Source organism: Typopeltis vanoorti, chromosome 23 (genome assembly GCF_054136105.1).
Source record: "Typopeltis vanoorti isolate ZY-2024b chromosome 23, IOZ_Tvanoo_1.0, whole genome shotgun sequence".
Lineage (NCBI taxonomy): Eukaryota > Metazoa > Arthropoda > Arachnida > Uropygi > Thelyphonidae > Typopeltis > Typopeltis vanoorti.
The window spans coordinates 29286769-29314475 of NC_143571.1; the positions used below are offsets into that span (position 1 = coordinate 29286769).

At 35.1% G+C, this 27707-nt stretch overlaps 1 protein-coding gene across 1 annotated transcript in view; it reads left to right on the forward strand.

Moving 5' to 3' along the window:
• CCT2 (chaperonin containing TCP1 subunit 2) overlaps positions 1-27707 on the forward strand; it is a 112461-nt gene that overhangs the window by 13584 nt on the left and 71170 nt on the right. The window contains exon 2 of the mRNA XM_090413212.1: positions 16476-16622. Coding sequence (XP_090269338.1) covers positions 16476-16622 — 147 coding nt within the window. The remainder of the gene's footprint in view (positions 1-16475; positions 16623-27707) is intronic.

Here is a 27707-nt window from a genome sequence, read left to right on the forward strand (position 1 = left end):
TTCGAAACAAGCACTTTCAACCTACAATACGAACTTGCGAAGTAAGTATCAGTATTACTAGATTTGAGAATCGGATACAGCCTACCTTGATCTTCAGTTTCAGTGGAAAAATTTTCTTTATACTTCCTTACTGATTGGTCACTAACATTTGCAACACAGATGTTATTTCGTTCAGTTTTGAGAACAGAGGATATGCTGCCCATTGTAGTAATCGGCTTGCAGGCAAATTTTATGACCCATCACAAATAGCGGTATTCCCTTTCCCAAATGTTGAAAGATTTCGATGTGTGGAAATTAACGATAATTCATGAATATTTCCATGTTTAAAAATATGCAGCTTGGTCACTGACATTTGCAACACAGATGTTATTTCGTTCAGTTTTGAGAACAGAGGATATGCTGCCCATTGTTGTAATCGGCTTGCAGGCAATTTTTATGACCGGCCAAAAAAAGCGGTATGCTCTTTTCCAAATTACTTCCATGTTTAAAAATACATGGCTTAGTCACTGACATCACGGAACACTTATTCACTTTCCGCAGAACACTGGTGGTCCGCGGAACACAATTTGGGAAACACTGATATAGATAATAACAGAGGGGATAATGTACATCTTTGTCTGACACCAGATTTAACTTTAAACAACCTTCCTGTATTTCCTTCAATTCTAACTGCTGTCTTACAACTCAAATAAAGACTAAGAATTGCTTGATATAATGCCCCATTGACACCATATAACTGTAGCATTTTGAATAACTTCTCTCTTGTCACCTTGTCATATGCCTTTTCCACATCTACAAAACTTAAATACAGATCATTGTTATATTCCAATGAGACTATGTTATGATTTCTCAACTGTCTGTCATAAAGTGAAGATCTGATCCTGACAGCCTCTATTTGGCCTGAATCCGCTTGTTCTTCATCATGCTTTTCTTCCACAATCCTTCTCAACTGTTTCTCAAGTATACTTCCATATATCTTATCAGGAACACTCAGTAGAGAAATAATCTCCTGTAATTCTCACATTCAGTTTTATTTCCCTTTTTATATATGGTTACTATAAGAGCTTTACTCCAATCATCTGGAATTTGTCCCTCTGTCCAGGCCTTCTGAACTATGCAGTCCAGCCACTGTAAGACTTTTATACCTCCATACTTCAACATTTCTGGTGGAATATCATGTACTCCTGCTGCCTTTCCACATGTCAGGCTTTTGATGGCTTTTTCTGCTTGAAGTATGGATATGTATTCCTGACTGCCTGTTGAGTGTTTTTTTACCACTGCGCTATCACTGCTTGTTTCATCTAGCAATTTTTCGAAGTAATTACTCCATACTTCAAGGATATCTTTTTCTCTTGTTTTCATTTCACCTTTATCATCTCTAATTCCTTTTACAGCACTCTTTCCTACATTTCTGAGCTTCTCCAACAACTTCCAGAATATCTTGCATCTTCTTGATATTTATTTTCTATGTTCTTACCAAAGTACTCCAATGACTTTTTACTAGTTTTACACAGTGTTTGGCTTTCTTACATTTGTCTCTGTATATGCTAAGAACACAAGCTGACTTATTTGCCAGAAACCTTTGGATATGCTTTCTTTTTTTCCTTCACTGCCTCTTTAACTTCCTGTGTCCACTATGGAGTTCTGATTTTTCTATCCTTACAGACAACCTCGCCACATGCCTCTCTGGCTGAATCAATCAGTGTTTTCTTTGGGACTTGCCACTGAATCTCCAAGGTTTGGTTCCTCTTCTCAAACTCTTTCATTTTTCCTTCAATCATGTTTGTGTATTTTAGTCTACAGTTCACATTCGAGAGCTGCTCAACTTTTCTTTGCTTTAAAACTTTCTTACATGTTCTGTTTTTCAATTTGAAATTCAATTTTATCCTGCTCAAGACTAAATGGTGATCACTTCGAATTTCAAATCCTCTGTATAGTCTGGTGTCCTGCACCAGGGTGAAAACATCACTATCAACAATAACATAGTCAATGAGACTTTTCTTATTCCTTGCCTCTTCTCTCCATGTGAATTTGTGCACATTTTTATGTGGAACATTGTTAGTAATAACCAATCCATGTCCTAAGCAGAAATCCAACAAGTATTTGCCATTATTATTAGCTTTGCTCTTTTCTCGAAATTTTTCCAATATATTTTTGTATGTCTGACAATGAAATAAATATCTCTATAAGCATAATGTGAATCAATCAAAAACATCACTTCCATGATGTTAGTCCTTGGAGAATTTTGTTGATTTTCCTGTTATTTTGTTGATTTCTCAGTTATTAGAGAGTTATTCTGTCATGTGAGAGCATGCTGAATTATTGGAGGATGTACTCTGCTTAGAAAGAGGTTAATGGACAGCCCATGGGCAAGGTGCATCGTGCCATGCAATGAGTTGTGTTTGTATTCGGTATAAATTGAAGGAATATTATGACCCCCCCACTTTCTCAAGTTAGTGCAGCTGTGTCCAGGTGAAATGGCTGCTAGAAGGGAACTAAGAGAGTTTGAAAGTGGCATTGTGATAGGATGTCATGTTGCAGGGGCCTATCTGTTTCGCAAATTGGTGACAAATTATGCCATCCCAAGTTAACTCAGGTTAAATCAGTGATACCATGCTGAGATGGAAGTGCAGGGAATCTACTGCATCAACTAGAACACAAATCAACTTAAAAACATTCAGAACTGAGACTCACAACATGAGTTTCCATGGTAGGACTGCAATTTGCAAGCCTCACTTTACCCAAATCAACGTCATCTTCACTGGTGCAAGGAGTGTGTACAGTGTGATGTGGAAGCTTGGAAAACTGTGTTATGGAGTGATGCACACTGCACCTCTATTGAATAGATGAAGGGTGTGAGGATGGCAGATGCCCAGTGAGCATTTCTCACCAGAGTGCATAACTCCAACTATGATATTTGGAGGTGGCAGTGTGATGATGGTATGGTCCTGTTTTACCTAGTTTGGCCTTGGACCTCTGTTTGTGGTGCCACAAACATTGAACTGTGAGAGGTATCTGAATATAGTGGACAGTGCAATGCTTCCCACTTTCTGGCATTTTTGTGGAACTGACCATTGTCTCTTTGAGCAAGGTAATGCAGTGTCATAAACCTACTGCCATAACTGCATAGTTTGTGGACATGAATGTCACCACACTTGACTGGCCTCCACAGAGCCCTGATCTCAACCCTATTGAATATGTGTAGGATGAACTGGAGCATTGGGTGAGGTCAAGGGATGTCTGTCCCACAACAGTCCTGAATCTCATTACATGCCTACAGGAAGAATGGTCCAAAAATATTCCCATTGATCGCTATCGTATGCTTGTGAAAAGTATGCCCAGCAGGATTGCTGCAGTCATCACAGTGAAAGGAGATCCTACATCTTATTAAGGTGGATGCCATGGCTGTTCGTCCCTCACACTCTGGTGTCCGTTGACTTCTTTCCAAGCAGTGTATGTGTAAGACAGAAAAACAAGATAATATATTGACAGTTTTTTAATTAAAAACAATATTTCATTCTAATTAACATAGAATTTCTTCAGGTGTAAGAGTGAAAAATGCTAGACAAAAGAGTAGAAATTAACAAAGGTGACAACTGCTATGTAGTTATATAAGTTTGATGATATTTCTAATTGTGTGTTGCATTGTTGAGCATGTGTGCATGTTTATGTATTCATGTACACGCGTTTGGCTCGGATGTTTTCCAGCAAGTTGGTACTTGCATTTATATTTAGATATTTTCAATCCAGTTCCATTTCTTAGGATTTCCAAATTCTTCTCTTGGTTATGTCATAGCAATGGTATAATAGTTGATACTTATCCCATAACACTTGAATATCTCAATATCGAAGGGTCAGCTGAACAGATGGCATATGATGACAAAGCTGAGACCTCACTTCTTTGATATTCAATATCTGGGATGTGTTTTCAATGTGTTGCTTGTTAGATTTTTCTGTCTGTCCATGATAAGATAACCTGCATTCACATCATAGCCAGTAAAAATTGGGATATTTTAGTGGGCCATGTCGAGGTTTTGTGGATTGGAGTGGTGATCTCAAACTGAATAAAGGGAGTGAATACTGTTTTGATTTTTTGTTTTCTAGGCATTTCTGCAAGTTTTATGGAAATAGAGTTAATATATGGAAGAGTGATGAAGCCTCCGCTTTCTTTGATGTCAGAAATATCGCAAATCTCGTGCTGGTAAAGCAGTCTTGAGACAATGCATTCGCTCGAACCATTTTCTAGAAAAGTATTTTTGAAATGTTGGAGTTCTTTAACCAGTTCATCCTTGTCAGTAATGAGGATGTATTCTCTTGTTCCTAGTGTTGAAATAATGCCCAATTTTTGAGGTTGAGTGATGGGAAAAGGCATGTAGTTAGTATGTGTAGGTTTGCAAAATATAGAAACTTTTAATTTACCAGATTCTTTAGTTAGTCGAAGATCCATAAATGGAAGTGAACCATTAGATTCTAACTCATAGGTAATTTTTATGTTAAGAAGTTGGCGATTGAGGTACTCATGGAAATTCAAAAGCGAAGATAATCCATGGTTCCAGATTAAGAATATATCATCAACTTACCCTTTCCATAATTGTGGTTTATGATGATATTCTTCTAGGGCCTTTTTTTGAATGCTTCTATATAAAGATTTGCTAAAACTGGTGAGAATATTTTTGCCTATGGCTAAACCAGAGTTCTGTTTATATGTTGAGTTTTTGTATGAAATACCTAGAATGGATACAATGTTTAAGAAGTGCCATAACCTTCTCTGAGAATTTATCTTGTAGCGAGACAGGAAGATCCTGAGTGGGAATGCTCAAGTGCTGTGTTCATCAAGGATGATGTTGCTGATAAAATTAAAACAAAATACAAAAATTTTTAACAAAGGACAGTAATTGTCCTGTTAGTTCCTTTAGTAGTTTACCTTGATGTTTGGCAAGAAGTTATGTCAGAGAATCTGTTCCTTCAACCACTGGGCATACCTGCCTTTTAATTTTGGGAGTCCTGTATATAGGCATGGAGGAAGAGGATGCAAGACCAGAGAGCTAATCTAGTATCTCTGTTAAACTCATAAATGGCTTTTGAAAGGTTGCTGGTATGATTTTGAAATTCTAGTAGGATCATGATCCATAATGGAATATGTGTTGGTATTAAGAAGTTGTCTAATTTTGTAGTCATATTCATCTGAGTCAAGAGTAACTATCTTAGGTGGAATGCAACATAGGGTACATGAGGATCAGGAGTCTTGGATTTCATTATCTCATCAGAGGATGCTATTCTAAATTATGTCAAATTTTCATCCAATTGGTTAAAGTGAACCTGAAGTTATTACTTGGGGTGGTGGCCAGCCATATGAGGACTTCTGTGAGAAAAGGATATATGTGGAACTAGAGGCTAGTGATCATGAAAAAAGTAGAAGACAACTTGCATCTAAGTTATTATTACATGGGTATCTCCATAGAGTTCAATGACTCATCATCCTTTATACTATATACTAACCTTTATACACACAATATATATCATACCTCACCTTAAGCTTATTCACTGTCAGAGCACTCACAAGCAGCACTAGCAATCTGTTCTGCTCATTTACCACTCTCCAAGCAAAAAATCTAGTCTGTGCACTCCTAAACAACTTTCAGGGATTACCCCTATTTCACTGTCTCTCTCTCTCTGTCTGTTTGACTTATAAGTTTCTATCATGTCCCCTTTTTTCTCTCTACCAACTAAACTTTGCAACCCAAACACCTTCAACCTATCCTCATAGGAAGCATTTCACAGACCTGTCACTAACTTTATCACTCATCTCTGAATCCTCTCATCCACCACCTGATCCCCAAGAAACTTGGGTAACCAAATCTGTGCACAGGAGTCAAGATGCAGTCAAATCATAGGCATATAAAAAGGATAATAAAGTCTCTTATCTTTAGCATGTTTTTCCAACATCCAAATAATCTTTTGAGTTGCTAACATTTGCTGTATGCACTCTGAACTTCAACTGCTTGTCCACCATAACTCCCCCAAGTCCCTATCCTCATCAATTTCTTGCAATCCAATTAATACACAACATGTAAGCTTTTCAACCCAAAGTGCATAACTTTATGTTTTGCAACATTAAATTGATAACTAGTTTCCTTTGACCACAATATTAAGTTATTTAAATCATCCTTTAAGATATCTACATCACCTTCACCAACTATTGTCTTTCCCAGTTTTGCATTATCAGTAGGCAACCAAATATCCCCACTTAAATCATTCTTTAATCATCATCATCAGTAGCCAACTAAATTTCTCCACTTAAATCACTGCTCTTTAATGTGTATATCATTAATATACACATTAAAGAGCAGTGGCACTAGTACAGAGCCTCGAGACACTCCACTAGTCACTTTCATTCTCCTAGATTCCACTTGACCATATACTATTGTCTGGTGTCTTTTCCCCCTTCATCTATACCACCACCATCATATCTATTCCCAGTTTGCTCCAACTTTTGAAATAGTTTTCCATGTGGTATTCTGTCAAATGCCTTTGCAAAGTCTAGCAGAATCGTGGTGTACAACCATATCCCTTATCTAATTCTGCTTGCACTGTATATGGAATGAGGAATTGGATGGGAGGTTTAATGGAATATTTACAGCACTAGGAAAGGATTAAAAATTAATTTTAATGCTTCCAGTATTTCATTTCAATCATTGAGACATCTTCAGAGATTATAAATAACTTGTAACATACGCACAAAGACAACACAATACTAAGTGAAACATGTGGATTACTCTAAAGTCCTGTCTTACTCAAAAATATGTGGCTTTCCAACTAATTATAAAATATTTTCCAATGGAGCAGAAAGAAAGAGAGCTCTAATACTTGTGATCAACCCTGAAGTCGAGGCAATATTAATTTCTCAGCACACAGCCACGGGGACTCAGTACTTATCGAAATTACGTACAGTGAAATTAAAACTTTTGCTGTGAGTATGTATCTAGACTATCATACTGACATAAAATATGACTTAGAAAAAATGGGCAACATTGGATTTTTACCATCAATCACAGCCTAATTCTTGCAATGAATAGTAACACTCATTCAGTTTTATGGTTTAATGAGAGCACAAACAATAGAGGTAAAAATCTGGAAGCGTTTTTAGCATCAAATTCCCTACACATACTAAATGATGACTGTAATATCCCATCATTCAAAAATACTAGAGGAAGCAGCTTCATTGATCTGACAATAGCAAATGACGCTATTTTACCCTGGGTTTCTGAATGAAGATGTGAGGAAGAGAAAAGTTGTTCTGATCATTGCATAATAAGTTTCATCATCAGTAAGAAAAATTTAAATGGAAGACACAAGACAAAACTTGCATTAACATCAAGTACAAAGCCAATCTAGACATTTGTAAAAGCATTAAAAGAGAATTTGCATGCCTAATCTCAGAGCATCACTTTAATGGAATCAGTGAACAACAGCTTAGACAAGAACCTAGCCATCTGGACATCTGCACAAGCCGACATAGACTTCCTTGACTCTGTGCTTTCATCAGCTCTGAAAAAATCCAGTGATCAAATACTCAGAACAACCAAATAGCTAAACATCAAGAGAAGAAAATCAGTATCTTGGTGGAACGATGAACTAACAGTCTAAGAATGTGTGTCAATGCACTCAGACGACTATATCAAAGAACATGCAATGATCAAGGTAGAAAGAGTAGGAGACAGAACTACTATAAAGTTAAATATAGCTATCAGCTCACTAGGACTGTTGTTCGCAGGTCTGGTTTCCTGGTTTCCGTTGTGATTCTGATATATTGGAGAGAGTGCAAAGGTGAGTGTTAAAACGATATCAGGATTATGGAATACTGATTATGAAGACAGATTGCGAATTTGTAGACTGCAGACACTAGCAAACAGGAGAAAGGAGGGGGGGGTGATATGATTGAGACTTGCAAACTTCTGAAAGGGTCATACAGCATTTCAGTTGATGGAATTTTTCAATTAATGTAGGGTGGGGAAAGGACAAGAGGGCATCCTTGATAGCTGAGAATGAATGCCGCTAAGAAGGGAATGGGGGGCTAGATTTTTCTCTCATAGGGTGTTGCATGATTGGAGTGGATTGCCATTGGATAATGTGAGTGCAAGCAGTGTGAATGAATTCAAGAGTAAGTATGATAGCTGGTGTGTTTGTAGTATGTGGCCTCCTTCGATGAGTCCCTGACTCTCTGGAGATCTCTCTTAATAATACATGAATTTACTTTTGGAAGATACAACTGAAATTCCAACATTCATCCAGATTGCTATAAACGTCTGCTTTGCTGTAGTAGGTGGCCTCACCCAGCAAAGAAAACATATATTAAGTAGAAGGAAAGTGCTGACAGCAACGATTTCCCTATATACACTGACACAAGCAAAAATGAAGGAACGTCGGTTGTTCTTTCATTGCATATTACAGACAGTTTATACAAGAACGCTGCTTTAGACTGCATCCCTCTCTTCCAACAGCCAAACAGAACAACTTGCTATAGTTCATTCACTTACATATCTCCCAGAATTAGATTTCAACACCTCTCATCAAAAGACAAAAATAGATGGCATACAAAACCATATAGTGTTTGGTTTGGAATCTCACTTTAGAGGGATGAGAAATCAAGTTCTACTGGGTTAAGGTGCATACTGGGGTAACAGGAAACGAGAAAGTGGATCAGCTGGCTAAAGAAGTGGCTAGAAACAAGTTACCAAAAGTACTTGAAATATGCTATAAAAATGCTTGCAGTGGAAATAAGCTTAAACTTGTGGAAAAAAGAATGAAAAACATCAAAAAACTGATCAACAACAAAAGAATTTTTGCCAAGTATCAGAAGCAGACTTCTGAAAAAACATGGCATCTCACCAGGTTTATCCATGTTACTAATGGGACAAGGAAAATTAAGGCACCACCTATGCAGATTCCATATTCTGGAATCCCATCATGCAACAACAGACTGTTGATCACATATTTTTCTACTGTCAGCTACTGGACTCCATCCAGATGCCCCTAATACAATATGCCATCACTTCTGGAGACAAGGGTCCAGTGTCAAAACAGAGACTTATCCAAAAGTATTACTCAAAGTTAATTAATTTGGCCAACAAGATCAACTTCCAGTCATTGTAATGTAACATAATTTACTAATATTGTGGCATGAATTATATAGTCTAAATATATGTGTATATATATATATATATATATATATATAAAGATATAAATATGGATGCAAAGGTCAGAATTCGTATGTATAGATTTTACAATATAAATATGAATATTGATAAAGAAATATAAATATTACTATTTGGAATATCACTATTTGGAAGCTTCATGTAATATATACATTTTATGCAAATCTCCTGGTATGGTTAGTATCTCTCTCTCTCTCTCTCTCTCTCTCTCTCTCTCTCTCTCACACACACACACACACACACACACACACACACACACACACACACACACACACACACACACACACACACACACACACACACACACACACACACACACACACACACAGAGAGAGAGAGAGAGAGATGTATTTCAAATGCAGTGTATCTGTAACTTATTCTGCATAGGAGAAACAGGATACATGATTCCAATAAGAAATGAAAACAAATCACACATCATATTCCTTAATAATAGAAAATCAGACTATTCTGGTGTGTACTTTAAATGCCACCAAATTGTTTGAAAGATACATTTTCCTTACATTATACCAAAGCTGCTACAGACAAAAATTCAAAGAAGCTTCTGAGATACTAATCTGTCACAAGTCACAATGGTATTGACAGCCTAAGAATCCTAAGGATGTGGATGGCCTGTTTGCAACCCACATAACATCTGGCAAAAACATAATAAAAAAAAATATATATATATATAGGAATTTTGTTAAACCTTTAGCAATTATCAAAGGCTAAGACTTCAATTACAGAATAACCATATATTTGCATATTCAGAAACCAGTAAGAATCGACCTATAAACAATACTTAATTAGTGTGTTGGAAGTTTTTCCACTTGGCTTAATCCTTTATCCAAGTGCAGGCAAACAAAATTTGCATCTGAAGTAATTTCAGGACAGGGCAACTTGTATATAGAAGCTAATGACTTAATTATATATAACAAAGTGGGAAAACTTCCAACATCCATCTCTAATGCAGAGTATTTTAATAATAAGGTGTGACACCTTTTGGCTACTCGTATATGGAAATTTGACTTCTGCATTACTTCAACCTTGGTATCACCTCTGGGTCTGGTATCCACTGATGAGACCTCAATAAAGGTCGAAACTGGTCTGGATAGTGAACTTTTCCATAATGCATACATTATACATGTCTGTAAGGATGTGTGCTTTGCATTATGGGATACTAGTGTTCTTCAGACAAAAAAAATAGAACTCAATCAACAGAGCTCTAGAGGTAAGTCCCACCCACTAGCTATTGATGTATTTTCACTTATAAGTTGTATTTATTTATTCATTAATTTCTTCTTCTTCTGTCCCTCATTAGAAGTCAGGCTATGGTCAATGGTTGACCAAAGTAGTAATGCTATAGCATACTGTGGTGAACCATCATGTAGCTTGTGTCCCTCAGTAATATGTAAGTAGTCTTGGCGATGTTATATAAAGGTCAAAACATCAAATAGTTATTTTAGTTTAATGTTATTACTTCAACACAATAGTTGTCTCCATAATTTTTATGGAATGAGTGTTGATCACCATTTAACAATGAATGAAAGGGAATAAAATAATGTCAAAATCAGCTAACGCCTTTTTATTCCCGTATACGGGGAGTAGGCGAGGCTATTTAGCCCTATCTAACTTAATGTTTAGTTACATTTAGAATAATGTTTAGTTATAATAATAATAAACATTTAATAATAAACATTATAAAATAATGTTTAGTTACAAAAACAGTCAGTCATCTGATTGCTTGTAGATAAGAAAGACGCCTATCATAAGTTGAAAAGAATGACAATGACTTTATTACATGTGTGCATTTGACAATAATACAGAACATTAATTTTTGCATTGTAGAATGGGAAGTATTTATAAGGGCTTTTCAACTTTCAGTTTTCCTTCCCTCACACAGATTGAATGCCTTCATAATATGGTTGTGAGGATGTACATTTTCTCTTGAGTCTGACTTCTGTTGAGATTTGTGCTACATTGTTTTTCTGGAATACGATTGTCCTTCAGTGGTTGTTTTTGAAGTTAGTTGTTGTTGCTGTATTGCGTGTTTTGGTTACTGAGAAGACGGGGTCGGAATTGGATGCATAACGGTGGAAGAGAAGACGAAGATAACATAAGTTTTTATTATTTAGTTTTATTTTATTTATATTTAGTATACTTAAATGTTTTGTTTGTACTTTTACTTATATAGTTATACTTCCTTATACTTATTTAGCATTTAGTTGTAATAGTTCCTTGATACTATTTTGAATAATGGAGCGGCAGTTAAAATTGCAAATGGTGTATTGCCAAGTCCTCCCCCATTTAAGGACTCCATTTTGCATGATATCATACGGGATTTTGTAGCATTCGGGACTTTTGGAATGTATGCGTCCCAGCAGTTGTATATGTGGCAGGTGAGAGAAGGGGAAATATGTGTATGTGCAAAATGCAGGCAATGAGAGAAACTTGGTGAGTTAGAGATGACTATAATTGACCTTCTTGAGTCAGAGGCAGGAGATTCTCCACATAAAGAGATGAGTAGTATGATAGAGGGCAAGAAAAATATGAATAAAATAATGAGAGTGGGGGGTATGGAAAGGTTGAAAGATTGCAAAGTTTTCGGAGATGGTCTCAATTGGGAGGATGAATGGCAAATAAGAGTGGCTGACTTGCAGAGAGAGAGAGAGATGAGCAGAAAGAGCAGGTGGAATGTCTAGGGAATGAGATGAGAAGTGTAAAAGATGAGATTAGGCAAATGGAAGAGACAAATGCAAGGCAAATCAGAGTAGGAGTGAGAGAGAGCGTTATGGGAATGATAGATGAGGAGAGAATAGGAACAGTAGAAGAGAGGGAATGAGAGAGTTATGGGAATGGTAGAAGAGGAGAGGATAGGAACAGTAGAAGAGAGTTATGGGAATGGTAGAAGAGGAGAGGATAGGAACAGTAGAAGAGAGTTATGAGAATGATAGAAGAGGAGAGAATAGGAACAGTAGAAGAGAGGGAATGAGAGAGAGTTATGGGAATGATAGAAGAGTAGAGAATGGAAACAGTAGGAGAGAGGGAATGAGAAGAATGCAAGGGAGCACTGAAACCAGGGATAAAGTGATGTCAGGAAATCAGGTAAGTTGGGGAACACAGAAAGTGTTAGAGGAGAGAGAGTGAGGAATGCATGTGAGCAATCGAGGAACAGGGTGGTAAGAGATGTAATGTATGGGGACTCAATGATCCGTGATGTTCAAGATAGGATGCATGGAAGTGTATTTGCCTGGAGGAACGATATCAAGTGTGGCTATGGCAATTAAGAGGTGTGAAAGGGTGAATGAGATTATTGTGATGGTAGGAACAAATGACTTGAGAGATATGAGATTCTTGCTTGAGGTTGTATGAAAGAAGACACAGAGAGGAAAGATAGTGTGCCTGTTGCCTAGGTATGATAGTGATGAACTGAGCAGAAGAGCAGTAAAATTGAATAACATAATAGCTAGAATGTGTCAGAAGAGAGAATTGGAATATGTGGATGCTTGGAGGGCATTTGAGGACAGAAAGGAATTGTATGCGAGAGAGCGCTTGCATTTGAATGAGGAAGGACGTAGACATCTGGAGAGATTGCTGTTCTGAATGAATTGGTGTGTCAATGCAGGGAAACTAGAATGCTCAGGGTGGATGGTAGCAGGGGTGGCCTCTTGTGGGAATGGGTACTTGGAAGAAGGGGGACGACATCAGGTAATGCTGAGCCCAGTGGAGTCTAGAGGGGATAATGCTGGGTATAGAAACAGTGACATTTTTATGCTTTATACCAATGTATCCAGAATAAAGGAGAGGAATTGGTGGTGCTGATAGCATCAGCCTGGTCAAAGATTATTGGGATCACTGAGACGTGGTTGACAGAAGAGGATATAATAACAGGAATGGAAGTAGCAGGGTACAGTATTTTTCGGCAGGATAAGAAGGGAAAGCGTAGTGGTGGAGTACTGCTTATGATAAGTGATGACTTATGTCCTCTAAGAGTGGAGGCTTTGGAAAGCAGTGACACTAATGATTTTGAAAGCATATGGTGTGGGGATAGAGGTGGGCAAGACAGGATATTTAGTGGGGTGTTGCTACAAACCAAGGAGCACAGAGGGTGGGGACTAGGATATGTTTAGACAGTTGAGCTTGGCAAGTGCAAGAAGAATGATTGTTATGGGAGATTTTAAGGTACGTGATTATAATAGTCTTAGACATCAACTTGGGGAAGTTTCATGGAGGGAGGAATTGGAAGGCTGGGATATCATTAGTTCTTGGGAAATTGTGAATGAATATTTGTTAGCAGCAATAGTAAGCTGTATTCCACAAGTGAAGAAGAGGACACAATTTGGAGTAAAGTGGATGACAAACAATATTAAACATGAATTGCATGTGAAAATGAGGCTATGGAAGAGATAAGGAGACAGGTGAAGAGAAGATGCATGAAGAATATAAGACACAGGCCAGAAGAGTCACTAGTGTGGTAAGGAAGGCAAAACTGGAATATGAGAAGAGATTGGCCCTAAGATCCAAAGAAAATCCTAGGGAATTATTTAGCTATGTGGCCTGTAGGAGGAGAAATGATTGTGGAAGAATGACATTGTGTGGGATAAAAATGGGAATAGAGTGAATGATGCAGAGGACATATTGGAATTGTTCAATGAACACTTTATTGGAGTATTTCATCCTGGAGGAGTAAATTTTAATACTAGAAGGATAGGGCAGGTTCGAGGATTAGAGGTGCAGGAGGAGAATGTTTTCCAAATACTGAGTACTCTGGATGTTGGTAGAGCTGTGGGACTGGATGGTATTTCACCATGAGTTTTGAGAGAATGTGCTAAATAACTGACAGCTCCTTTGACCTAGCTTTTCAATGAAAGTCTGGCAACTTTCCCGTAGCCAGACTTTCCCTTTCCCGTAGAAAGAAGGAAGGTAAGATAGTGCCATTGCATAAGACCGGTAACAGATTAGAAGTGCCTAATTATAGGCCAGTTTGTGTGTCATAGTCGTTAAGATCTTGGAGAAATTAGCGAGGGACCGAATACAGCATTGGGCAGATGAGGGTAATGTTATCTGTGAGAGTCAACATAGATTTGTGATGGGGCGCTCTTGTTTTAGTAATATGCTAGCCTTTTATAATAAAGTTACAAGAGCAGTAGATGAAGGAAAGGTATATACTCTGTTTTCTTGGATTTAGCGAAGGCATTTGACAGGGTGCCACATGATAAGCTGATATTTAAGTTGCAGCACATGGGTTTGGATGTCAGGTTGGTCAGCTGAATTCAGGATTAGCTGTCCAATGGGTATCTAAGAGTTGTGTATGGTAGGGCATTTTCGAGGAGGCAGAGTGAGGTCCCACAGGGCTCAATACTGGGACCTATATTGTTTAACCTTTATATCAATGACATTTTCAGTAGATGTGGTGGCCCTGCAAGAGGATTTGAATGGGCTAGACAGATGGGCAAATGAATGGGGGTGTCAGTTTAATGCAGCATAATGTAAGGTCTTGAGGTTTGGGACACATCAATGGGATGCTTCATACTCTGTTGGAGGAGTTATACTGGAAGAAGTAGGGGAGACAAGAGATCTGGGATAGATGATTAATAGAAACCTGAAATTTAGGGGCTATATTGCAAAGGTGGTGAAGGTAACACAGTGGATTGCTGCAATAATGAGTAGGACATTGACCTACAGAGATAAAAGAGTTATCATTCCATTGTATCAGACCACACTTGGACTATTGTTCTCAGATTTGGTCCCCAGGATTTGAAAGGGATAAATTAACTGTGGAAAGGTTACAAAGGCAGATAACAAAGATGGTTTCAGGACTGTACAATGATAGTTGAGGATTGGCTGAGGGAATGCGGACTGCAGAGTTTGGTGGATAGAAGAAGGAGAGGTAAAATGATTGAGACTTTTAAACTGTTGAGAAGTGGGGTTTACAGGGTTGACACTAGAGAGGGCTTTCGCTTGGTTGAATAGCAGGAAGGATTGATGACAAGAGGGCCATCCCTGGAAGTTACGAAATAAAACTGTGAGCAAGAGGGTGAAGAGTGGTTTCTTTGCATGCGGGATGGTTGAACCATTGAATGCATTGCCTGATAGACTGGGAGAGCAAGAATGGTCAATGAGTTTAAGGAGTGGTATGATAGACTTTGTGTTTCCTAGGAGGGACTTCCCACGATGAGTCTTGATAGACTTTGTGTTTCCTAGGAAGGACCTCCTACGATGAGTCTTTTGATTCCATGGAGGCCTGAATAATAATAATAAAAAGGCCTAGGTTCATATTTTGTCTAAGATACAATGAACCTGTATAATAGCATTACAACAAAGATGACAATTTTAAATCTTCTTTTGAAAATGTAACAATGGCTGTGGTTGAAATGGCAAATCAGTTGGCTCTAGAACTCCTCTTGCTGAAGATGTAAATGAATTGCTGAACTTGCATGAAAAAAGGAAGCTTACCGCTGAAGAACTTATTGAAATAGTAGATCAAAGAACTGAAGAAGCAATTGAAGAACCTCCTATCCTACATTTACATTATGGAGGCACATAAAAAAAAATCGACTCTGGTCTAAAAAATTGGAAACTGATGATTGACATTTTTAGACAGTGGTGAAAGGTCCTAGGCATTGTCTGGAATGCCTTGTTATGATACAGGAAAAATTAACAACAACAACAACAAAAAAAAAGACCCCTTAGTTCTTAAGAAACTGCATGTAGATTTTTATTTTAAGAAACTCTAAACAGCATCTTTGTAAGATTTTCACTTATCAATATGTTTATCATTTCATTATTTATATCAGATTGTAAATCTGTCTGGGGGAGATCATACTGTATAATTATTTTCTGTTGTTACATAATGATTCACTCATGATCATTATTGAAATTCATTCAAAGTGCTGTTTAGTTTGGTGGCATTTCAGTGTGGTATCATATAGTTCAAACTATATTTCCAGGAATGCAACCTCAGTTCGTTATGGTGAGCCTGTAGGACTTGATTTGCGATGGCTCTCTTAACAGTTGTTTTTTCAAGAACTAGTTGTAAAAGTTTTTTTTTTTTGGGGGGGGGAACATACTGTATAATTATTTTCTGTTGCTATATAATGATTCACTCAGGGTTCATTATTGAAATTCATTCACACATGTTAGGATTTTTAGCATTGTTTGGAAATACATTTTGCTTCATATGGATTTGCGTTTCAAAATATTTTAAGTTTTGTATGTTGTTGCACATAGAATTTTCAGTTATTCATTTTTTATTTTATGTAGGCAGGTCAGTTTGCATCGTTGAATCCTGTACGCATTTTAAAGCTTGATGCAGAAGAGGAAAAGGCAGAAACTGCTCGATTGTCATCTTTTGTTGGAGCAATTGCTATTGGTGATTTAGTAAAAAGTACTTTAGGACCAAAGGGTATGGTAAGTATATGAGATGATAACTTTTATTAATGCAACTGAAATGTATTCAAACAGATTTAATCATGTACCTCACCTACTCCCATATACGGGAATAAAAAGGCGTTAACTGATTTTTTATTTTTTATTTTTATTTTTTCTTTCGTAAATATTATTATTATTAAGACAGACCTCCAAGGAGTCAGGAACTCATCGAGGGAAGCCACACTATTCACATCAGCTGTCATGTTCTTGAATTCATTCATGCCACTTGCACACACAACTTCCAACAGTCATCCATTCCAATCATGAACTACTCTATGAGAGAAAAATATAGCCCTAATCCCCGGGCCCGGCGCGAGACAGGGGCGGAATGGGCGAATGCCACAGGCAGAAAACTTAGAGTTTATGTTACAATTATACTGGAGGCAGAAAAAATTTTAAAAAATATTAAATTTATATATACATATTTATAAAGATAATTATATTTTATTCTAATTATATAAGCTCCAAATAATTATTTTTATTTTGATAATCCTTGGGACCAGTACTGTCAACAGTGTGTAGTATAGAGGCTGCCTGCCCATGGCTCTGCTTAACACTTGGGCACTCGCATCTGATCTGACACATACATGCTAATTGTTCACATGAATATTCTTTAACTTATCTATTGTATGGGTTGAAGGTCATGAGTAGTTGTGCGTGAGTATATTACGAGTGCTATTTTGCACTTTTGTTGCTTCAGTTTGGTTTAACACGTGTTATGTAAAGATTTGTGATATTTGACCCTGCAGAGGTCCCGGCAGATCTGACAGGTACTTGTTAATTGACATAGATATTTTATTGTATAGGTTGAAGGTCATGACTAGCTGCACGTGCATATGTTATGAGTGATATTCCGCACTTTTTTTTTTTTTTTTTTTGTTATCAGTTTGGTTGAATGCATTTTTTTGTAGAGGTTTGTGATATTTGATAGTAAATTGTATCTGAGAGATACCGTGAGCTCCGATGTCAGTATAGCTCATAAATATAAATATAAATGGCCAGATTATTCATATGCTGAACAACAATGTGAAAATATGAAAATATGGTGCTGAATATTTATTAGAAATCTCGTAATGCAGTTAGTGTCAGAACAAATAAAAAGGCGTTCAGAAATCTCTACAGGTGTGAATAGGCCTTTACACCTGAAACTTCATCAATTTCAGACACAATTTGAAGGAAATTCTAATGACGACATAGATATGGCTCCCTCGACAAACAGAAAAAGAAAAAGATGTTTTATGTGCTATGCATCCAAAATGAGTCGCTTATCAAAATATTTTTGCAAGCATTGTAAAAAGTATTATGCTTTCAACATCTCAATATTATTTGCGATGACTGTTATGACAGTTTTTTAAATTCAACTATTGAAGATTCTGATTAATTAATGTTAAATGCATTTGTTTAGTTTTATTTTCTTTCATTATCGATGTTGGCGTTATTTTGTAACAAAAATTTTTATTCTTTATATTTCTTTGTTTCAATAATTTCTAGATTGTAACTGAAAATAAATAAACCATCATGTATTACTGAAATAGAGAGCCAAAGGCTTATTTATCATACATGTCCTCTAGAACAGCGCTTCCCAAACTGTGGGCCACGGTCTCCTAAGTAGTTCTTTTTTTTTTAATCTTAAAAGAAACACATTTAATTTTTATTATTTCTTTTATGTTATTTTTTTATATTTTAATGGAAAAAATCACACATTGGTGTTCATTCACAAATTTTGCTTCCTGCATATTTTGGCACTTAATGAATGCTTATTATAAGCATTCATTAAGGCGTTGATAAGAAGCACAAAAAAGCTTACAAACGCAAAATCTTGAATATAAACTGTATTGAATATAAATACAATAAATATTATAGATTATAGTAATATATGTCTGTATTACGATTTTTTTTTTCGATGAGGGGGCCGTGAAATATTTTAATTTTTCAAAGAGGGGGCCTTTACATCCATAAGTTTGGGAAGCACTACTCTAGAAGATGTGCTTTACATTTATGGAAAATACTAAGGAAAGTGTTCTGGGGCTTGCTCAACCTTTACTATGAGTTGCCCATAAGGCACTACTTATGCTTGCATCTGCCGAAACTTTTAGTTTCTATATTTGGCTATGAAATAATGTTGGATTCAATATTCACTTAATTTGTACCATCATGTATTATATTTGCAGTGTTTTTTCTTTATGTTTTTTGCATTTTAGCACATACTAGTAATGAATGTATCTCTCATATATATAATACCGTGTCGTACGCTGCAAAATTACCGCTGTGAGCTCCTGAGTGTTAATAAGGGCACTGGTTCAGCTGTATTACAGCAACAATATTTTACAAAAATACAGCATTTAGTTTACTAAATAAAAAAAGGTGCCATTTCTCATTGACAGTTAAATATGTGCTAATTATACTTTATTAATAAAAAAATTATAGCCATATATACTAAAACTAAACATTTTAGAACCCACTTATGAGATACTGAAGGAAACAACCCATAAAGTATATATATATATATATAGACTTTTTATATATTTTTTAATATATATATATATATATATAGACTATATATATTAAATTATATTATGCATGAATTCTCCTCACTCCCTGCAGTAAACAATATGCCCTCCACAACAGCAACTATATTGCAGAAACACGAAAAACAATTACTTTTATTAAGTCACTGAATAAGGTTCACAGACATATGCAGACTGTGTAATATATTTCTCAACAAATAGTGCAATTACAGACCCAAGCAAAACCACATGTTGCCGATGCAACATAAGGTTTTGCTTGACACTATCCCGAATATATATTTCAGATATTATGGAAATCGGTTTAAGAGAATTAGCATTTCCATTCAATTATTGCTTTTTGTTTGGGGTGTGTGATCTTTTGTTAATACCACACCGATCATATGCACTTCTTAATAGCTGCTTTTTCTCTATTGGCCTACAGTCATGCACATCTTTCACTTCTCATTAGTAATTTGTCAAGGATTGTTCATTACGTATCCCAAGTCTTAAATTACTGGTAATTTTTGCTTGATATAATGGGAAAGAAGATATCTCTACTTGGGTAGATAATTTTGACATTGCGCACAAGGAACTGCTCTCGAGGACAGAAGAAGTGATGGAGAATAGAAGCTTCTTGGTAAGTCATACCCATTTTCAGTTTTTTTTCCTGAAAACTTTAGTTTCCGAAAATCCCCGCATATATCTCCCACCACGATTTTTTAGCTTTAATTTTGGAAAAAAAGTGCGAGTTATATTCGGGTAAATACAGTAATTTTTTTAGTTTTCAAATTCTTAATTATGGATCATTCGTTAAATACTGGATTTATAAAACGCACAAAAGAGAGCAATATAGCAGATATAGAAATAAGCAATTTCACTCCTCTCATTGAGGATAAATTATTTATATTAAGTAAAAATGTACAGTATCTTTATAAATTTCGTTCTATTAAAAATAAATCTTTTTTTTTTTTTTTTTGTTTAAATGTACATCTAAATCCAAATAAAACAGACATTTACAATCAAATGTATTTTTATTTATTAGAGTAATTATTTGGACAATAGATCAAGTGTTAAGTAATAAATATTTATTAAATCTTCAGGGTACAAGCACTGGTTAAAAAACATTACACAAATATGAATAACTGTAAAATTCTGATGATTATAGTTACTAACTGAAATAGCATTGCTAATGTTAACATTAGACATATCCGCAAGGAGATGTGTTTTGCATTATGGGAGATACTGAGATAGGAGTGTTGGTAGCTTGCTCCACCTTTGCAAGGAGTGTCCTGATGTTGTACCACCTTACCCCAGTCCTGAAGATATTTTCAGGCGCAAACTTTGTTTGCTCACACTTGGATAAAGGATTAAACTAAATTTATTATACTTTAACCAAGTGAAAAATAAACTTTCAAAATCCTTAATAATGTTGAGTTTTGTTTCCAAAGTCAATGTTTTTCTTTTCTTGTTAGCTGTAGAAGAATCGGACTTGCTTCTTTTGGATGACATTATTATTTTTTTGTGATAAAATTTTTATCAAGAACATAACATTAAACAATCACAAGGTTTGTAGACTATAAAAATTGTGTATGAATGGGGACCGCGCGAAGCACGTCAGTGCTTGTTCACGGCATGTGTGACACTGGTGAATGTGGTCTGCGCTTGAAAGATATGACTAGTGGTGAGGTGTGAAGCGGGACGGGAATACATACATGTAAGAAACTGCATAACTTCGGATTCGCGTAATTCGGGGTATGATTGTATTCATATTTATGTAATGTTTTTTAACCAGTGCCAACAGCTAAAGTTTGGTGAAACTAGTAGGTTTAATAAATATTTATTATTTAAAAATCGATCTATTGTCCAAATAATTACTCTAGTTAGATGATCAAGAAAATAAACATTCATTATTTTTATTTATTATTATTATTTTGATAAGGTACTTGGTAATAATGAAAATTAAAAAAGGGGTATACGGATATCTGAAGTTTCAGAAACACTGATCTATCCAAATATTTAGTCTGAAACATGGGTGTATATTACGCTGTTCGTTTTCTTAAATTCTGCTTCAAATTTGGATAGACGAAACAGCGTGATATGCACTTACATTTTTTTCAGCATCATTTCAAATTTGAATGTGAAACATGTTGATTTTTGATCGACAAATAAAATTTTAAAGATAATAGTTTATAAATTATAAACATATTAATCAGAGCCGCATTTGGCTAAAATGCCAAAATCGCTCGTGGCAGCATACTTTACATCTTACATTGCCCTCAATAATTATAGTTAACCTTTAATTATCAAATTTTCAAATTATTGTATAAATTAATTATTTATAGTAAAAATCTGTAAAGGCAACTGTTTTAAATCGACTTTTTAAAATAAGATTTAATTGTTTTAAAACTCTTAAAAATAATAAATTAATTCAAAATTAATAATTAATAGAAATAGAATAATTTATCAATAGGAAATTTATTGTCCTTTAGATTAGTAATTTGAAAGAGAAAAAGTTATCTGTAGCTACTTATCTCAAAAGGAAAAGAGAAAAGGAAGAGCAAGTAAAGAAAGCAACAAGCGATATAAGGAGATTTGGAATTTGTGTGAGCAAGGTGTGCTCACCTTGCTCATACAAAGGGAGTCAGGAGCCGGTTTTTTGCATGGAGAGTGGTGAGTGATTGGAATACATTGCTGAGAGTGTGGTGAGCGCAGAGACAGTAAATATATTTAAGGTCCGGTATGATGTGTATAGCTATGTGTATAATAGTAGACCTCCCACAATGAGTCATTGACACTATGAAGAAGTCAAATTTTTATTATAATAATAATAATTATACTGATGATGATAAATCTTTCACATATCCGCAAAGTTTTCTTACATGCCAGTTCGCTTTCCCTGTATTAATGTGCATTATATTATTAGCTTGCTGAATGAATTTTTAAGTTTGTAGTTAAATATGATTTATCTTAGTAATGATTTTTTAAATAAATTATTCATTTCATTTTCTTTGTAGCTATAGCCATGTTGTTTTTAACTTGTTATTTTACGAACTCTTGCATATATTTGAAATTGTGCCGATTGACTACTATATTGAGTTTTATGTTAATATTAAACAAGGTAATTTTTAATTTTATTTTGCTAATTTTTCGTCATCATCATCAAATTCCTGCCATGTACCCTCAAGGGGTGTATAGGATATGATAGTACTATATGAAAAAAATTTACATCATTACTAACTTCCTATCTACAATTTTCCTCCAAATCAGTCTGTTACTTGTCAAGACTCCAACATTATCAGATCTTATATTTCTATCGTCTAAGGCACTTTGTACTGTATCAATCCACCTATATCTTGGTCTTCCTCTGGGTTGTTTTGCTGCCAACCTGGCAGAGAACACTTGTTTTGCTAATCTTTCCTCGCCCATTCTGTTTAAGTGACCATACCACCTGAGATTAGCTCTACTAACGCATTCCTGGATGCTGACAATGTCAAGTTCTTTACTAATATCCTCGTTTATTTGTTTTCTTAATGCAGTAAAATCGGATAAAAATTATTTTGTAAAGGGGCTAGACTTGGCAAATGACGATTCAATTCTAAATTTTTTACTTTGTTTTGGGCCCATACTTTATGGAAAAAAAATTTTTTTATGATTTCAGAAACAGACAAAAATGGCAGAGAAACAAAATGAAAATCCTTTCTGGTCATCAATACAGAAAAAGACGAGCAGAATAACTTCTCGAATAACGAGAAGTTATTCAAGCTCAGCAAGAAAATCGATTGCAAAAATTTTTAAAATTATCAGAAACAAGAGTCAGTGAACGCGATGTTCCTGTGGAATCCCCTGTTGACAATGAGTCTGAAAATTCGAATTTGTGTTTAGATGATAATCAGTCTGTTGAGAAACATCTAATAGCTTCAAATACAAATACCTCAACACTAAATTACGAGCTTTATGGCCAAACTTGTCCAATTCAATAATGAATATATTAGTAAAACGAGGTCCTCCTGCAGAATCAAAAGAGACTTTTTTTCCACGCGATGAACATAATAGAAGTTTTCATGTATCGCATTATAATAGGATTTTGAGTAATGGAGAAACCATTAAAAGATCTTGGTTAATTTCTTCAAGTTCAAAAAATGTAGTATTTTGTTTCTGCTGCAAATTATTTTCTAATATTCGAACTATGAACTTAATTTTGGAAGGAAATAATGATTGGAAACATATGTCCCAAGTTCTTCAGCGCCACGAAAAATCTCAAGAACATTTTAAAATTTTGAAAAATGAATTGATTTGGAAAAGCGTTTAAAAAATGAAACTACAATTGCTCACCATTAACTAAAATTACTCAAAAAAAGCAAGAACACTGGATGCATGTTTTGAAACACATAATATGGGTTATTAAATTTCTTGCAAAAGAAAACATTGCATTCAGAAGAAGTTCAGATACTCTATATACAAATAATAATGGAAAATTTTTGAAACTGATTGAATTATTAGCTGAATTTGACAGCATATTACAAAAACATGTAGAATGCATAAAAGAACAATGAAATTCACATTCATTATTTAGGGAAATGTATACAAAACAAAATCATTAATATATTGAGTAATGAAATTAAAAAAAAATTGTATCTAAAATAATGAATGCTAAGTATATTTCAATAATTGTTGATTGCACCACTGATATTTCGCAGCAGGAGCAAATGTCCTTAATTGTAAGATATGTTTCTATAAAGGAAAAAAAATGTAGAAACCCAAGATATTATACAAATAGAGGAAAGATTTCTAGATTTTATTAAAATTAATAATACAACAGGAAGTGGTATGACTGACGTAATTTTAAAATTATTAGAAGAAAAAAACTTAAATATTCAAAATATCGGTGGTCAGGGATATGACAACAGGTCAAATATGAAGGGGAAGAATGCAGGGGTACAAGCACTTTTACAAAAATCCTAGAACATTTTTTGTTCTGCGTTGTACGCATTCCTTGAACTTGGTATTGAGTGATGCCGCAAGCTGCAATATAGATACAGTTTTATTTTTGACATTATTCAGTCAATCTATAATTTCTTTTCTTCATCGAGTCATCGATGGGAGGTTCTAAACCACATCCAAAATTTTACTTTAAAACCTTTATGCACGACAAGATGGGAAAGTCGTGTTGAAGCTGTAAAAGCAATATGAAATCAAGTAAAAGAAATACATGAAGCTTTAATTTTCGTCATAGAAGATGACAGCTTAATTGGGCAACAAGGCATTAAAACAAAATTGGAAGCTAGTTCGTTAGCAAAAAAAATTAATTCTTTCAAGTTTATATTTGGCACATTTGTTTGGTATGACATTCTAAATGAAGTCAATGCATCTAGCAAACAATTGCAAAATATCTCTTGCAATATTATGGAAGCCTTGAAATCATTAGATGTCACAAAAAAGTTCTTGACGTCATACAGAAGCGAAAATAATTTTTTGAAAGTTAAGACCCAAGCCCATAACTTTGCTCTAAATATTGGATTAAATGCTGATTTCCCAACTAACGATAGCACATGAACTCGACATGTAAAAACTCAATTCGATTATGAATGTCCTGACGAATCAATTACTAATTTTGAGCGACAGTTTCAAATTAATTTTTTTAATATAATTCTTGATTCAGCAATAACATCAATTACTGAGAGGTTTGAAAAGCTAAATAAATATGAAATCAATTTTTGGGTTTCTCTTTAATATTGGCAACTTAAAATTTGATTAATGATATAGTAAATAAGCTTGTTTCAAATTAGAAATTGTTCTGTCTGATGGTGATCAAGAAGATATTTCAGCAATAGATTTATTAGATGAATTAAAAATATTGTATCGGAGGATATCAAATAATTATTCTCCCAAAGAAGTGTTAAATTCTATTTGTGCAAATAACTGCATGTCTTTTTCCTAATGTATACACATCACTACGAATTCTTTTAGCAATCCCAACTACAAGTGCAGAGCGCAGTTTTTCTAAATTAAGACTTATTAAAAATTATTTGAGGTCCACAATGTCCCAAGAGAGATTAGATGGCTTAACCACTTTATCTATTGAAAGTGACATAGCCGAGACATTAGATCTAGAAGTAGTAGTCAAGTCTTTTGCCGAAATTAAGGCTAGAAAGGTTTTTTTTTTTTAAATAATTAAAACCGTTAATTCTTAATTTAGATTTTTTTCATATTTGTTTTGTCATATTTAATGTGATTTATGCAATATTTATAAATTGTGTTAAAATTATGTACTCATTATATAATAAACACAAAAATATTTTATTTATTTAATAACTATAACTATATATATATATATATATATATATATATATTATAGGAATTCATTTTTACTCGGTTGGAATATTATGGGAGAACTTTAATGACTGAAACCGAGAGATAAAAAGATGACAAGATATATTTAAAAAGATACTACTAGTTTACTAGTTTCGTTGAATAGATCAACATCTTCAGGTATCACAATCAAAGAAGTATATAAAAAAATTACAGAGACTTAAAATTATAATAACAGAACAAGTATAAAAAGACAGTAGCTTGTTTGAAAAACAAATGCGAGTATGAGTTCCAAACAAATGTATACTACGTGCTGTCGTGAGTGTGCCAGTACTGAACAGAAGCAACGTGTGCATCAGAGAGATTGTAACTTAGGCTGTTGTTGATATGAGAGGAATCTAGAGAAATTTCCCTAGATTCGACAATCTTTCTTTCGAGTTCATCGTAGCACACATAGATGTTAGAAGTTTGAGTCCAGTTTACAATGTGTTGGTGGCCTTCGTCTGAGTTAGCTGAAAAGAGAACGTGGCTAGAGAGAGCGCTAGCTCTAGTCCTGTTATAGGAGATATCTCTATGGTGTTCATCCAAACGTAGAAGGATGGATTTAGCAGTCTGGCCATAGTATGGCTTTCCACAATCACAAAATCTTGTACACTCCTGGAAACTGAGTAGGAAGATGTTTCTGTTTATGTTAGCTAAGTAATGAACGAAATTTTGGAAGCGTAGTGAAGCAAGTTTTGAAGTTAAATTTCTTGAGAATCTGGCCAGATTCTCAAGAAATTTAACTTCAAAACTTGGAGATTTCTCTAGATTCCTCTCATATCAACAACAGCCTGGGTTACAATCTCTCTGACGTACACGTTGCTTCTGTTCAGTACTGGCGCACTCGCGACAGCGCGTAGTATACATTTGTTTGGAACTCATACTCGCATTTGTTTTTCAAACATGCTACTGTCTTTTTATACTTGTTCTGTTATTATAATTTTAAGTGTCTGTAATTTTTTTATATACTTCTTTGATTGTGATACCTGAAGATGTTGATCTATTCAACAAAAACTAGTAAACTAGTAGTATCTTTTTAAATATATCTTGTCATCTTTTTATCTCTCGTTTTCAGTCATTAAAGTTCTCCCATATATATATATATATATATATAATTTTAATATATACATATACAATTTCGACCGAAGGGCGGAAAAAAAATCTTGCCCACATTCAAAAATTTGCTCGAGCTGGTGCTGCCTAACCCCCTTCTTGACTATATTCATTCTCAACTTCCATGGATGTCCTTGCATCCTTTCCCCGCCCTACATAAAATGAAAAATTCAATCTGCTGAAATTCTGTATAACTCTTTCAGAAGTTTCTATGTCTCAATCACATCACACTTCTTTCTCCTGTTTGCTAGTGTCTGCAGCCTGCAAATTCTCAATTTGTGTTCATAATCTGTATTACACAATCCCGATGTCATTTTTGACACACTTCTTTGCACTCTCTCTCTCTCTCTCTCTCTCTCTCTCTCTCCCCCCTCCCTCCCCGCTGTATCAGAATCGCCATGGAAACCAGGAGACCAGACCTGCAAGCAATAGTCCAAGTGAGGTCTCATCAAGGCCTTGTAAAAAGGCAAAATGACATCCTTATCTTTACATGTGGACATTCATTTCAGTATTGCAGTTATCTTTTGAGTTGTATTTGCAATCTTTGCTACATGGCTTCTGAACTTCAACTTCCTGTCTACTAAAACTCCAAGATCTTTAGCCTCATCAGTTTCTTCAAGCATAATCCCATGAATGTCATGTCAAATCCTTCCCAGTGTAATTAATGTACAGATTGAATAACACTGGGCCAAGCATAATCCCACCAATATAATACTACATTGGATATCTAATCATACTAAATTGAATGACTTTACATTTATTAACATTGAGATGACAGCCATTTTCACATGACCACAATTCCAGCCTATTCGAATCATTCTGTAAGTACTGCATATCAGCAGCACTCCTGATTACACTACCTATCTTTGGATCATCAGTTAATAGCAGAGTGTCACATGTCAAATCCTTCCCAGTGTAATTAATGTACAGATTGAATAGCACTGGATTAAGGACTGATCCTTGAGGCATACCACTGGTTATCTTGAAGATTCATCCCCTCCCCCCATATATCACTTTTTGATATCTGTCAGTCAGCCATCCTCTTATCCATGCTGTATTTTGTCAATTATGTCAAAAGCCTTAGCAAAATCCA